The sequence below is a fragment of the Molossus molossus genome, unplaced genomic scaffold (assembly GCF_014108415.1).
Source record: "Molossus molossus isolate mMolMol1 unplaced genomic scaffold, mMolMol1.p scaffold_m16_p_2, whole genome shotgun sequence".
NCBI lineage: Eukaryota > Metazoa > Chordata > Mammalia > Chiroptera > Molossidae > Molossus > Molossus molossus.
This window is the reverse complement of record NW_023425355.1, coordinates 72,220,299-72,236,302: the sequence shown is the minus strand read 5'-3', so window position 1 is coordinate 72,236,302 and position 16,004 is coordinate 72,220,299. Positions and strand designations below refer to the sequence as shown.

At 38.0% G+C, this 16,004-nt stretch overlaps 1 protein-coding gene across 2 annotated transcripts in view; it reads left to right on the top strand.

Annotated features, from left to right (window-relative positions):
* The window catches only part of ARHGEF6 (Rac/Cdc42 guanine nucleotide exchange factor 6), a 293,880-nt gene that overhangs the window by 94,073 nt on the left and 183,803 nt on the right, over positions 1-16,004 (top strand). For both annotated transcript variants that reach the window (XM_036270036.1, XM_036270035.1), the window contains exon 6: positions 4,691-4,761. In XM_036270036.1, coding sequence (XP_036125929.1) covers positions 4,691-4,761 — 71 coding nt within the window. The remainder of the gene's footprint in view (positions 1-4,690; positions 4,762-16,004) is intronic.

Here is a 16,004-nt window from a genome sequence, read left to right as displayed (position 1 = left end):
TTTCTAATTCTTTAAGTTGTGAGGTTAGACAGTGAATTAGAAATTTTTCTTGTTTTTTGAGGTAAGCCTGTAGTGCTATGAACTTCCCTCTCAGCACTGCTTTCGCTGCATCCCATATATTTTGTGTTGTTGTGTGTTCATTTTCATTGGATTCCAGGAAGTTTTTAATTTCTTCCTTGATCTCCACGGTGACCCATTCATTGTTTAATAACATGCTATTTAGCCTCCATGTGTTGAAAATTCTTTGCATGTTCTTGTTGCAATTGATTTCTAGTTTCATGCCATTGTGATCTGAGAAGATGCTTGATATGATTTCAATCTTCTTGAACTTGTAGAGATTTAGTTTGTGTCCTATCATGTGGTCTATATTTGAGAATGTCCCATGTGCACTTGAGAAGAATGTGAATTCTGTAGTTTTGGGGTGTAATTCTCTGTAGATATCTATTAAATCCATTTGGTCTAGTGCATCATTTAGAGTCTCTGTTTCCTTGCACATTTTTTGCCTAGAGGATCTATCCAGTGTTGTCAACGGGGTGTTTAAGTCCCCTGCTATGATTGTATTGTTGTTGATTTCTCCTTGGAAGTCCTCCAGAAGATTTTTAATATATTTTGGTGCTCCTATATTGGGTGCATATATGTTTATCAAGGTTATAACTTCCTGTTGGATAGATCCTTTCAATATTATGTAGTGGCCGTCTTTGTCTCTAGTTATGCTCTTCATTTTGAAATCTATTTTATCAGATATGAGAATTGCTACCCCAGCTTTTTTGTGCTTTCCATTTGCTTGGAAAATTTGTTTCCATCCCTTCACTTTCAACCTATGTGAGTCTTTTGTTGAGAGGTGGGTCTCTTGTAAACAACATATAGATGAGTCATGCTTTCTTATCCAATCAGTTACTCTGTGTCTTTTTATGGGAGCATTCAATCCATTAACGTTTAAGGTGATTATTGATATGTACTTATTTATTGCCATTTTTGTTTAGTGTGGTTCTATTTTTCTTCCCATTTCTACTGCTAATTACAGCAGTCCTTTTAACATTTCTTGCAGTGCTGGTTTGGTGCTAATATATTCCCTTAGCCTTTTTTTGTCTGGGAAGCTCTTTATTTGACCTTCTATTTTGAATGATAGCCTTGCTGGGTAGAGTAGTCTTGGATTCAGATTCTTGTGTTTCATGACTTTGATTACTTCATGCCATTCTCTTCTGGCCTGTAGTGTTTCTTGTGAGAAGTCAGCTGAGAGCCTTATGGGGTTACCCTTGTGGGTAACCTGTTACTTATCTCTTTCTGCTTTTAGGATTCTCTCTTTGTCTTTAATTTGTGGCATTTTGATTACTATGTGTCTTGGTGTGGGCCTGTTTGGGTTCTTCTTACTTGGGACTCTCTGTGCTTCTTGAACTTGAATGCCTTCTTCCTTCACCAAATTAGGGAAGTTTTCTGTCATTATTTTTTTGAATATATTCTCTATCCCTTGCTCATTTTCTTCTTCTTCAGGGACTCCTATGATGCAAATATTATTACGTTTCCAGTTGTCTCATAGTTCTCTTAAGCTGTCTTCCTGTTTTTTAATAGTTTTTTCCTTTTGTTTTTCTGATTGGTTGATTTTTTCTACCCTGTCTTCTAATTCACTGATCCGGTCCTCAGCTTCATCCACTCTGCTTTTTAAACCTTCTAATGTGTTTTTCATTTCTGATATGTTATTTTTTATCTCTTCTTGTTGGTTTTTAATTTCCAATTGGCTTATTTTCATTGTCTCTATGTCCTTACTCATGCTGTTCAGCTTCCTCAAGATCATGGCTCTGAATTCTAGCTCTGTTAACATGCCTAATTGCTCCACATTGATCTCATCTTCGGTGGAGGTCTCTTGCTCTTTCATTTGGCTTTTGTTTCTGTGTTTCATCATTTTGGCTATTGCTGTGGGCTTTGGAGCCTGTCAAGTTTTCCCTGTGGGTGTTGCTGTTCTGCTGTTTGTGGCTCCCTCTCCTTTGTTTAGATGAGCGAGGGAGGACCCACGTTGAACACCACTGTCAAGTCTTACTTTCCTGGTTAAAGTTGCCAGCCCAGGAAACGTACTGTTATCCTCTAGCTTTTTGCCTGGAGGCTAGCAGTCTAGTTTACTTGATGAGTTTTGGGTTGCCAGTTGATTGAAAAGCTCCCTTAGGTGATTAGCACAAGGGGATTTCCCGAGGGTGGGGCAGAGGCTGATTGTTAGTGAGCCTCAATTAGCACTTCAGTGGCCCACAAGGTGGGGTTGGATCTCTGAGGGAGGGGCTGCTGCCTCTCCTCAAAGCCCTGGGAAGGAGCAATGTGGCCACAGTCCTGAGTGGCTGCACTCAGCCAATGCTCTGAGCGCCCTCCAAACCACGAATGTCCCGACGCAGTTCCAGTCCAGTCCGCCCTCCCTCTGCCGGAGCCCAAGGTGAGTGGCTGTGGCTGTTTCAGCCTCTGTCCGGGGTCTACGCTGTGGAGCCGCCTGGGAGTGTGACCCGAGGGCGCTGGTCCCAGCTAAGGCCGCTGCCGAGCTGCCGACCGTGGGCTCCCGGCCCCCGTCTCGCGCCTTTGCAAGCCTACGGGGATGGAGTCAGTGTCTCTCGTTGTATGGTCCTCGCAAGCTGCTTTTTGTTGATTTTTCCCGTCGATTTGTCTGTGTTATAGTTATAATTCCAGTTTGGTTCTGGGAAACGGTCTGTGTAGCTCCGTTCACTCTGCCGCCATTTTTTTCTGGAGTATATTTTTTCTATTAATTTTTTTTAGAGAGTGGAAGGGAGGGAGGGAGGGGGAGAGAGAGAGAAAGAGAGAGAGAGTGAGAGAGAGAGAGAGAGAGAGAGAGAGAGAGAGAGAGAGAGAGCGAGCAGGTTTGGAAATACAATACTTGGATTCAAGTCCTGGCTCTGCCACTTACAATCTCAAGTAATGGGCAAGGTGGTTCTACCTGAGTATTTGCTCAGGTTTGCCCAGTAAAACCTTGTGAAGCCACTAGGTGGTTCCAGGTAGATCTTGAAATAGCATAAACCTTCACCAATGTGGCCATAGCCCACTTGTCACCACTGGAAAATGATCAAATTGGCCATTGTTGCTGCCTTTTTGCTTTATTTCCACTCTACCCAGCCTAGCACAGCTAGACAATACTCTGTCACAGGATCAGTTCTGCCTTGAGCATTGCCATTACTATAGCTGTGCTTCTGGAATTTTCCCTGACTAGAAAACTATCTGCTGTCGTTTTTGCCTGTTTGAATTCTAGCCACCTCCCACGACCAGATCACATATTTCCTGCCCAGCAAGGTCTTCTTTGACCATCCCAGATCAAACTGATGGTCCCCCTGAACTCCAATAGGAACCACTACCCATTGACTCAGACCTTTAGTAGCTTTACCTCTGGACATCATATTGGTTAGAAGTGTCAGCCATTGTCAAGACACACCTGGGCTTCATTCTTGGTTCTGCCCTTTTCCAGATTCATATCATTAGGCAGTTGGCACCACTTTTCTGAACTTTAGTGACCTTCTCTGCAAAATGATATCATTTCTGTCTGACAGTGTTGTTGCAAAGGTCAAATAAAATGTCATGAAATCTATTATGTGCCAAATAAACATAAGGGATATTTTAAATATAATAATAATAATTAGAAATCAAGGTTAAATGGAAAATTATTCATGAAATGTTGTAATAGGAGAATTACAAAACTGTAGGTAAAGTAAGAAGATTGTGTGTGTGTTTGTTCACAAACACATTTATAAGACTGAGAAGACACTTTAAAATGTTACTCTGAATGATAGCTAGCTGTAAATGATGGGGTAATCATTATTGTTTTAAAATGTTTTTTATATTTTATATTTTTAGGGTGGGTATATAATGGACTTAAAATTAGAAAATATTTTTAAAAGGAAAAATCAAGGCCTGATGTTATATTATTTGGTTATTTATATTTCCCTATACTTCAAAAAGAGGTTAAAATGGCATACAATGTAGCAAGATAAAAGTGGAATATAAAACAAAATGAAGCAAAGGAGAAAATGAAGGTAGGAAAGATAGTATGTAGTGATACTCTTAAACATTTATCATCAATGTCTTGTATTTTTATTAACTGGTTTTCCTTTTAAAAGAAAGAATGTACTAGGGTATCTCTTAGTCAGGAGTTTAATAGCTAAAATTAACTTTGTAAAAGAATGGTAGCATTTTACAGCATAATGTACTAATATTAAAATGATGCATAAAAGAGAGAGAGTTTGCTAGTTTTCAGTGTATTATATATTTTGATTATTTTATTTTTGGCACAGTAGATAGCCCTAGGAAGTGATAGCTGCTATTATTTATATTACACTCGTATTCTAAGTTACACTTGTATTGTAAATTACAAATATGCATTTAGTTAATGTTGGTTTTGCTTATCTGTTTTGAATAAATTGAATGGAACAAACTCAAACTGAGAGTGAAGTTCTTGTTCCAGCCCTGCCATTAAAGTAGCTAGACCTTAATTTCTTATCTTATTCTCCCCCTCAAGAATTGAGGGGCCTGGACAAGAAGTTCTAACTTTGACCATGTGTAGTTTGGTAAAATTATAGTTTCTTGTTTAAGAATGTACATTTTCATTGTTCTTTCCACTTGAAAATATTTGTAGTATTTTAGTTGACCTTTGTTATAAAATGTTCATTTTAGACTTGTATAATATTAACACAATTAAATTTTTTTACAGAGAGACCTTTCTCCCCCAAGGCTATCAAAGGATTTGAAACTACTCCACTTACCAAGAATTATTATTCCATGGTGAGTGATCAGATGATGAACACATTTTTTCTTGATTATATGGAAACTTTTCATTTGTTGAACCACTGGTGTGTTGACACAAATGGAAGACTGGATAAAGTTGCATTACAAGGGTCTAATATTAGCTGCATTAAAATAGAGCTCTTCTACTTGTAAGCCTCTTTCATATGTCTAGAAGTTTTACATCTACTGAACTGAAAAATTCAAATGTAGCATGAAGATTTAGAGCAAGGTTTATTAAACTGTGGTGAAAGAGAAATTACAGACATAATGGGGAAATTCAGCAGTTAGGTAGCCAATCACTAAATAGCCTTACCAGATATTTAAAAGGTGAATTCCCAAGTTCCTCTAATGCAGTAAGTTTTCAGTGATTGCATACTGTGATTTTATTTTACAATCAATCAATTCACTATGATATTCTCTGACATATCATAGTGAAACTGTGTTCTTGAGCAGAGCCCAAAAGGAGGGCTGCCCTTTGGCACAGAGGAAGGAATTAAATGGCTCTGGCTTGAACACAGATATGTCAAAATATATTAGGTATAAATAGGGCATATGCAATACTCAAAATAAGTTCCTGTTTGAAAAAGAAATAATATCTTTTCCTTAATCTTCTCTCTACTTTCCTTCATGTCTCCTTTCCTAATTTGGCCCAGTCACTAATAAAAAGGTCAAGTCATGATAACCTCTGAGTTTTCCTGACTGGTAGCCACATTGTTCTCCCGCCACCAAAGCCCACCCGGCTGAAATACAGTTTCACTTTTCACCCAATGTTCTGTGTGTTTGTACTACATGTTCCTTTCATTTTAAGCATGGATTAGTAGTTTTCATTTATTTTTTTAAAAATATATTTTTACTGATTATTTAGAGAGAGAGGAAGGGAGAGAGAGATAGAAACATAAATGTGAGAGGGAAATATCAATTGGCCACCTCCTGCATGCCCCGTACTGGAGATCAAACTCGCAACTCGGCCATGTACCACGATCAGGAATGGAACAGGACCTCTCAGTCCATGAGACTGACAGACACTCAATCTACTGAGCCACACCAACCAGGGTGGATGAACAGTTTTTAAACATCTCTATACAGTTGGGTTAAAAAAATGAATTTCACTCTTCAGTCAATTTGCTCCATAACGATGACTTCAGCAGTAGCTGGACTTCATAGCAGAGAGGACAATTTTGTCACTATTTTTCCTTTTACAGTTTTGAGGTTAAAATACATTAGCCAACAGAGCTAGTCCTTATCCTTTCCACTCAGACCACTTCTTTTAGCTTCTAGGTGACCCCAATGATTTAATTTTTAAAGAAAGACACATTCAAATGGTGAAGAAAAATGTCACCATAGTTTCTTCTCCCTGTGGATCTGGAGCTTACTATCCATCTTTCTACTTTAGATCTCTCTCTGCTTCTGCCAAGTCTACCAATTTTAAATATTTTTGAGATTATCGAAGGCAGATTAACCTCTGTGATTCTTATGGGCCTTATGTAAATCCTGTATATACTATAAACAAACTCTGTTTGTATCATCCACTTCCTATAGGAGTTCATGTATGTTGTTTCTAGTACCTTGCTACTACAAACAATTCAGCAGTAAACATCTTATACTTGTAACTTGGCAAAGAATTTAAAGATTTGTAGGGTGGATTCCTATAAGTTAAATTGTTGTGTCAAAAGATATATAAAGGGGTGGGGAAAAGTAGGTTTACAGTTGTTGCTATGGAAAATAAAACAATTAATAAAAAATAATACAAGAATGAACTGTGTTTCACATAGTCAACTGTAAACCTATTGTTCCACTCCTAAATGTATTTTTAAGTTCTGATAGGTTTTGTCTCAAACTGCAACCTTAATAAAGAAAACAGAATTTCTTGGAGGAGCTCATAATGACCTGTGAAGGAGCTGTAGAGCTTTCTTGTAAATATTCATGAATTTTTGAGACCAATTAGACATATTGTTGTACCTACAAAGCGATATGAAGGGATTTGGGTTGGAGGTTGATGTTTTTTATCCACATTTCTTTTCCTTTGAGTATTTAAGCAAATTTTAGAGGCAATTGATTTAAAATATGTTCTGAGTTTTTTAATTAATTAATTAATTAATTTTTGTTGCAGATGTTTCTCCTTTTTCACCCATGGATTGCTCCACCCCCTTCTTCTCTGCCCTGTCCTCAGCCTTGTTGTCCATGTCCATTGTTCATGCACACATGAACTTATGGTGCATATAAGTTCAGTGGTTTATCTCCCCCTCCCCTGTTCTGGGGATTGTCAGTCTGTACCCCACTTCCACGTCTCTGGGACTACCCTGTTCCTCAGACTGTTGTGTTCATTATATTCCACAAATAACTGACATCATGACATATTTGTCTTTCTCTGCTTGGCTTGTTTCGCTTAAGGTGATACTTTCCAGGTCCCGCCATGTCCTCTCAAAGGATAAGAGATGTTTCTTTATTACAGCTGCATAGTCGTCCATTGTGTATATGTATTATTGCTTTCTAATCCATTCTTCTACTGACGGAGATTTGGGCTGTTTCCAAATCTTAGCTAATGTAAATAGTGCTGCAATGAACATGGGGGTATATATATTGTTTGTGATTGGTGTTTCAGGCTTCTTATGGTATATTCCTAGAAGTGGGATCACTGGGTAAAATGGAAGTCCAATTTTTAATTTTTTGAGGTAACACCATATTGTTTTCCATAGTGGCTGCACCAGTCTGAATTCCCACCAGCAGTGTACTAGAGTCCCCTTTTCTCAACACACTCGTCAACACTTGTATGATGATTTGTTGATGGCGGCCATTCTGACAGGTGTGAGGTAATACCTCATTGTTGTTTTAATTTGCATCTCTCTGATGATTAGTGATGTTGAGCATTACTTCATATGTGTCTTAGTCATTTGTATGTCCTGTTTGGAGAGGTGTCTATTTAGGTCCACTGCCCATTTTTTATTTTTTTAAATTTTATTTAATTAATTAATTTATTTTTGTTACAGATGTTTCTCTCCCCCCCCCCACTGATTCCCCCTTCCAACCCTCTCCCCAGTTTTGTTGTCCATGTCCATTGTTCATGTATACATGCATCTAAGTTCTGTGGTTTACCTCTCCCCCCACCCCCTCTTCTGGGGATAGTCAGTTTGTACCCAAATGACATCTCTGGGACTGCCCCATTCCTCAGACTGTTATTTTCATTATATTTCACAAATATGTGAGATCATATGATACTTGTGTTTCTCTGTTTTGCTTGTTTTGCTTAGGATGACACTTTCCAGGTCCCTCCATGTCGTCTCAAAGGATAAGAGATCTTTCTTTCTTACAGCTGCATAGTACTACATTGTGTATATGTACCACTGCTTTTTGATCAATTCGTCTACTGATGGACACTTGGGCTGTTTCCAGATCTTAGCTATTGTAAATGGTGCTGCTACAAACATGGGGGTGCATATATTCTTTCTGATTGGTGTTTCAGGCTTCTTAGGGTATATTCCTAGAAGTGGGATCACTGGGTCAAATGAAAGTTCAATTATTAATTTTTTGAGGTAACACCATATTGTTTTCCACAGTGGCTGCACCAGTCTGCATTCCCACCAGCAGTGTACTAGAGTCTCTTTTCTCCACACCCTCGCTAACACTTGTTATTTGATGATTTGTTGATGGCAGCCTTTCTGACAGGTGTGAGGAGATAACTCATTGTTGTTTTAAGTTGCATCTGTCTGATGATTATTGATGTTGAGCATTTCTTCAAATGTCTCTTAGCCATTTGTATGTTCTGTTTGGGAGGTGTCTATTTAGTTCCTCTGCCCATTTTTTAATTGGGTTTTTGTTTGCCTTTTGTTGAGTTGTATGAGCACCCTCTATATTTTGGAAATTAACCCCTTATGTGATATATCCTTGGCAATTATGCTCTTCCATACAGTGGGTTGCATTTCCATTTTGATGATTGTATCTTTTGCTGTCCAGAAGCTTTTTAGTTTGATGTAGTCCCATGTGTTCATTTTCTTCTTTGTTTCTGTTGCCTTAGGTGATGTATCCATGAAAATTCTGCTGCATATGATGTCTAAAATCTTGTTGCCTACTGTTTCTTCTAGTATATTTATGGATTCATTAGTCACATTTAAGTCTCATATCCATTTGAGTTTATTCTTGTGTATGGTGTATGTTCATGGTCTAGTTTTATTTTTTTGCATGTAGTTGTCCAATTTTCCTAACACCATTTAGTAAAGAGGCTGTCTTTACTCCACTGTATGCTCTTACCCTCTTTGTCAAATATTAATTGAGCATATTGTCTTGGGTGAATTTCTGGGATCTCTGTTCTGTTCCACTGGTCTATGTACTTGTTCTTGTGCCAGTACCAAGTTGTTTTGATTACTGTAGTTTTGTAGTAAAACCTGATATCCGGTATAGTGATCCCAACTACTTTGTCTTTTTTTTTTTTTCAAAATCACTGTGGCTATTCAGTTTTTTTGTTTTTTTTTTTGGTTTCATATGAACTTTTGAAGTATTTGTTCCAGTTCTCTGAAATATGTCCTTGGTATTTTGGTGGGGATTGCATTGAATCTATAGATTGCTTTTGGTAATATGGACATTTTAATGATGTTAATTCCTGCAATCCATGAACATGGTATGTGTTTCTACTGTTTTATATCTTTCTCTATTACTTTTTTCAATGTCCTGTAGGTTTCTGCAACTCAGTCCGTTACTTCTTTCGTTAAGTTTATTCGTAGGTTTCTTAATTTTTATGCCACAGTGGTAAATGGGAATTTTTTTAGTTTCTCTTTCTGTGAGTTTATCATTGGTGTGTAAGAATGCTGTTAATTTCTTGACATTAATTTTGTATCCTGCTACTTTGCCAAATTCTCGTATTAAGTTCAGTAGATTTTTGTTGGAGTCTTTAGGGTTTTCTATGTATAATATTATGTCATCTGCGAATAATGACAGTTTCACTTTCTTCTTTCAAATTCAGATCTATTTTAGTTTTTCTTCATGTCTGATTGCTGTGACTAAGACTTCCAGTACTATGTTAAATAATCGTGGCAAAAGTGTGCATTTCTTTTTTGTTCCAATTCTCAAGGGGAATGCTTTTAGGTTTTACCAATTGAGTAGGATGTTGGCTGTATTTCTTTCATATATGGTCTCTATTATGTTGATATATGGTCCCACTATTCTCACATTGCTGAGCGTTTCTATCAGAAATGGGTGCTAGATATTGTCAGATGTTTTTTCCATGTCTATTGATATGATCACATGGTTTTTATCTTTCATTTTGGTTATGTACTGTATCATATTTATTGATTTGCAAACATTGTACCAGCCATGCATCCCTGGCATGAATCACACTTGGTCATTGTAAATAATTTTTTGATGTATTGCTTGATCTGATTTCCTAGGATTTTCGATCTGATTTCCTAAGATTTTCTTTTTTTTTTTTTATCCTCACCCGAGGACATTTTTCCATGTTTTGTACAGATAGAGTGGGAGGGAGAGAGAGGAAGAGAGAAAGAGAGAGAGGAAAACATCGATGTGAAAGGGACACCTCGAGCGGCTGCCACCCGCACGACCAACCAGGGCTGGGGACAAACTGCAACCAAGGTACATGCCCTTAGCAGGAACCGAACCCAGGTCTCTCTGGACCGCAGGCGGATGCTCTAACCGCTGAGCCAAACTGGCCAGGGCAGATTTCCTAGGATTTTCTTTGGGATTTTTGCATCTATGTTCATCAAAGATATTGGCCTGTAGTTTTCTTTCTTTGTAGTGGCTTTTCTTTTGGTTTTTGAATTAGAAATATGCTGGCTTCATGAAATGAGTTTGTAGTCGTCTTTCTTCTTGAAATTTCTGAGATAGTTTGAGGAGAATGGGAGTTAGTTCTTCTTTGTATGTTTGGTAAACTAACCCCTTGAAGACGTCCGGGCCTGGGCTTTGTTTGTTGGAAGTTTCTTCATTACATCTTCAATTTCCTCAGTTGTTATTAGCCTGTTCCAGTTTTCTATTTCTTCCCGGTCCAGTTTTCAGAGACTAAGGCTTTCTAGAATTTTGTCCATTTTTCTTACATTGTCAAACTTGTTGCCATATATTGTTCATAATATTTTTTAATGATTAGTTGTATTTCTGTTGTGTCAGTTACTATTTTCCCTGTTTCATTTCTGGTTTTGTGTATTTAGATTCTATTTGTTGTTTCTTGGTGAGTCTAGCTAAGGGTTCATCAATCTTGTTTATCTTTTCAAAAAACCAGCTCTTTGTTTTATTGATCATTTGAATTGTTTTTTTTTTTTTTGGTCTCTATGTCGTTTATTTCTGCTCTGATATTTACTATTTCCTTCCTTCTACTTTCTCTGGGTTTTTCTTTTTGTTTGCTTTCTAATGCGTTAAGTTGTGAGGTTGGATAGTCTATTAGAAATTTTTCTTGCTTCTTGAGGTAGGCCTGTAGTGCTATGAACTTCCCTCTCATGACTGCTTTCACTGCATCCCATAGATTTTGTGTTGTTGTGTGTTCATTTTCATTGATTTACAGGAAGTTTTTAGTTTCCTCCTTGTTCTCCATGGTAACTCATTCATTGTTTAATAACATGCTATTTAGCTTCCATGTGTTCAAATATCTTTGCATGTTCTTGTTGCAATTGATTTCTAGTTTCATGCCATTGTTATCTGAAAGATGCTTGATATGATTTCAATCTTCTTGAACTTGTAGAGACTTAGTTTGTGCCCTAACATGTGGTCTGACTTTGAAAATATCACTTGAGAAGAATGTGAATTCTGCAGTTTTGTGGTGTAATTCTCTGTAGATATCTCTTATATCCATTTGATCTATGGCTTCATTTAGCGTCTGTGTTTCCTTGTTAATTTTTTGTGTAGATCTATCCGGTAATGTCAGCAGGGTATTTAAATCACCTGCTATGATTGTATTGCTGTTGATTTCTCCACTGAAATCCTCCAGAATATTTTTAATATATGTTGGTGCTCCAATATTGGGTGCATATATGTTTACCAAAGTTATATCTTCCCATTGGATCAATCCTTTCAATATTATGTAGTAGTCTTCTTTGTCTTTAGTTATGGTCTTCATTTTGAAATCTACTTTATCAGCTATGAGTACCCCAGCTTTTTTTCATTTCTGTTTGCTTGAAAGATTTTTTTCCATCCCTTCAATTTCAACCTCTGTGAGTCCTTTGTTTTGATGTGGGTCTCTTGTAAAAAACATATATGTGAGTCATGCTTTCTTATCCAGTCAGCTACTCTGTGTCTTTTTATTGGAGCATACAAACCATTCACATTTATGGTGATAATTCATATTTATTATTTATTGCCATTTTTATTTAGTGTGGTTCTATTTTTCTTTCTATTTCTTCTACTAATTAGAGCAGTCCTTTTAGCATATCTTGCAGTGGTGGTTTGGTGTTAATATATTCCCTTAGTCTTTTTTTTTTTTTTTTGTCTGGAAGGCTCTTTATTTGACCTATTTTGAATGATAGCCTTGCTAGCTAGAGTAGTGTTGGATTCAGATTCTTGTTTTTATGACTGATTACTTCATGCCACTCTCTTCTTGCTTCTAGTGTTTCTGTTTAGAAGTCAGCTGAGAGCCTTTTTGGTTTTTTTTTGTTTTTTTTTTTGTAGGTAACTTGTTGCTTATCTCTTGCTGACTTTAGGATTCTCTCATTGTCTTTATTTTTGGCATTTTAATTACTATGTGTCTTGGTGTGAGCCTTTTTGGGTTCTTCTTTCTTGTGGCTCTCTTTGCTTCTTGAACTTGGATGCCTTCTTTCTTCACCAAGTTAGAAAAGTATTCTGTCACTATTTCTTCAAATCTATTCTCTAAACCTTGCCCATAATTTTTCTTCTTTATTTCTGGCATTTTAATTACTATGTGTCTTGGTGTGAGCCTTTTTGGGTTCTTTTTTCTTGTGGCTCTCTTTGCTTCTTGAACTTGAATGCCTTCTTTCTTCACCAAGTTAGGAAAGTATTCTGTCACCATTTCCTCAAATATATTCTCTAACCCTTGCCCATGATTTTTCTTCGGGGACTCCTATGATTTGAATGTTATTACATTTTCAGTTGTCCTGTAATTCTCTTAAGCTGTCTTCTGTTTTTTAATTGTTTTTTTCCTTTTGGTTTTCTGATTGGTTGATTTTTTTCTACCCTGTCTTCTAATTCACTGATCCAGTCCTCAACTCCCCCTACTCTGCTGGTTATCCTTTCCAATGTGTTCTTATTTCTGCTATATCATTCTTCATTTCCATTTGGTTGGTTTTCAGTGTTTCTATATCTTTACTCATGGTGCTGATGTCCTTACTTATGCTGTTGAGCTTCCTCAAGGTCATGGCTCTGAACTTTACCTCTGATAATTTGCTTAGCTGCATTTCATTGTTCTCATCTTCCATAGAGTTGTCTTGTTCTTTCATTTGGGATTTATTCTTTGTTTCACCATTTTGGCTGTCTCAGTGGGTTTTTGAGGAGGCTGCCATATTTTTCCTGGGGGTGTAGGTTTTCTGCTCTTTGTGGTTTCCTCTCTTGGGTTTGGATGAGCCTCGGTGGGCCCACGTTAAACACCACTGTCAAGTCTTACATTCCTGGGTAGATTTGCAAACCCAGGAAAGGTTCAGTTATCCTCTAGTTTTTTCCTGGTGGCTAGTGGTCTCAGTTACTCAGTGCCTTGGAATGTAGCCCTGGTGTTCTGCATAACAGGATTTCCAGAGAGTGGGTAGATGCTGGTTGTTAATGAGGCTCAATTTGCATTTCTTTGCCTCACCTGGGAAAGGCTGAATCTCTGAGGGGGTGGTGCTGGTGCTTTTCCCCACAGCTTGGGGAATGGAGCACACTGGCCACCACCTTTTGTGGCCACAACTCAGTAAAAACTCTGAGTGCACTCCAAATCCCGTGTGTTCCCACAGAGTTTCAGCCCAGTCTGCCTTTCATTTTTCATAGCCCCCAGGTGAGTTACTTTAGCTGTTTTAGCCCTCTGTCCCGGCTGTCTTGGTCTTTATTCCCCAAGGGTGCTGCTCACAGCTGAGACTGCTGCTGTCTGTAGGCTCCCAAACCGCCACCCTCTCACACATTCACAGATCCTGCCAGTGTCCCTGGTTATATGGTCCTGTCCTGCTGCTTTTCTGTTGCTTTATTCTGTGTTTATTTTAGTTGTAATTTTCGTTTGGTTCTGGGAGATTGCCTGCATTGCTTCTATTCACTCCACCTCCATTTTCACATCCTCTACGCATTACTCTGTTTCTTTTTATTGAAGCATTCAAAGCTTTTACATTTAAGGTGATTATTGATATTTACTTATTTATTGCCATTTTTTTTATTGTGGTTGTACTTTTATTCCTGATTCTTCCACTAATTACAGCAGTCCTTTTAACATTTCTTGCAGTGATGGTGCTAATGTATTCCCTTAGCCTTTTTTTGTCTCGGAAGCTCTTTATCTGACCTTCTGTTTTGACTGGTAGCCTTGCTGGATAAAGTAGTCTTGGATTCAGATTCTTGTTTTTTGTGACTATGATTACCTCATGTCATTTTCTTCTGGCCTATAGTGCTACTGTTGAGAAGTCAGGTGATAGCCTTATGAAGGTTCCCTTTTTAGGTAACCTGTTGCTTATTTCTTGCTGCCTTTAGGATTGTCTCTTGTTTTTAATTTTTTGCATTTTAATTACTTTTTGTCTTGGTGTTGGCCTGCTTGGGTTCTTTGTACTTGGAGCTCTCTGCGCTTCTTGAACTTGAATGCCTTCTTCCTTCACCAAATTAGGGAAGTTTTCTGTCACTATTTCTTCAAATATATTCTCTAACACTTGATCATTTCCTTCTTCTTTGTGGACTCTTATGATGTGAATATTATTACGTTTCCAGTTTTCGCACAGTTCTCTTAAGCTGTCTTCCTGTTTTTTTTTTTGTTGTTGTTTTTTTTCCTTTTGGTTTTTTGATTGGTTGATTTTTTCTACCCTGTCTTGTAATTCACTGATGTGGCCTAAGCTTCCCCTACTCTGTTCTTTACTGCTTCCAATGTGTTCTTTATTTCTGTTATGTCATTGTTCATATCTTCTTGGTTGTTTTTTATTTCCAGTTGGTAGATTTTCAATGTTTCTGTGTCTTTACTCATGGTGTTGATGTCCTTACTCATGCTGTTGAGCTTCCTCAAGATTATGGCTCTGAATTCAACCTCTGAAAACTTCCTTAACTGAATTTTATTTATGTCATGTTCATTAGACGTCTCTTATTTTTTCATTTGGGATGTTTTTTTGATTCACCATTTTGGATATGTCAGTGGGTTTTGGAGGGTGCCACATTTTTTCAGTGGATGTTGGTCTTTTGATGTTTGTGGTTCCCTGTACTGGGTTTGGATGAGCATGGGGAGACTCATCAGTAAACTCCAGTGTCGTGTCTTACATTCCTGGGTAGATTTGCAAGGCCAGGAATGGTTCAGTAATACTCTAGCTTTTTGCCTGGAGGGTATTAGTTGTAGTTATTTGAAGAGCCTTGGGTTCTCTGTTGAATGAAAAACTACCTCAGGTTTCGGGTGTAAGAGGATTTCCCAGTGATGGGGCAGATGCTGGTTGTTAATGAGCCTCAATTTGTGTTTTAATGGCCCACAAGGGTGGGGTTGAATCTCTGAGGGAGGAGCTGCCACTTCTCCCCAGAGCCCTGGGAATGTGTAAGATGGCCATTGTCCTGCGTGGCTGCAACTCAGAAAAATCTCTGAGTGCCTTTCATATCCCGAGTGACCCCGCACAGTTCCAGTCTTTTTTTTTTTTTTTTTTAATAATTTTTGTTACAGATGTTTCTCCTTTTCCCTGCACTGATTCCTCCCTCCCAATCCCTCCCTGCCCTGTCCCCAGCTTTGTTGTCCATGTCCACTGTTCATGCATACATGCATATAAGTTCTGTGGATTATCTCTCCCCCACCACCCCCTCTGCGGGGGATTGTCAGTCTGTACTCCACTTCCATGTCTCTGGGACTACCCCATTCCTCAGACTGTTATGTACATTATATTTCACAAATAAGTAAGATCATATGATACTTGTCTTTCTCTGTTTGGCTTGTTTCACTTAGGATGATACTTTCTAGGTCTCTCCATGTAGTCTCAAAGGATAAGAGATCTTTCTTTCTTACAGCTGCGTAGTGCTCCATTGTGTATATGTACCACTGCTTTTTTATCCATTCGTCTACTGGTGACACTTGGGCTGTTTTCAGATCTAAGCTATTGTAAATAGTGCTGCTACAAACATGGGGATACATATATTCTTTCTGATTGGTGCTTCAGGCTTCT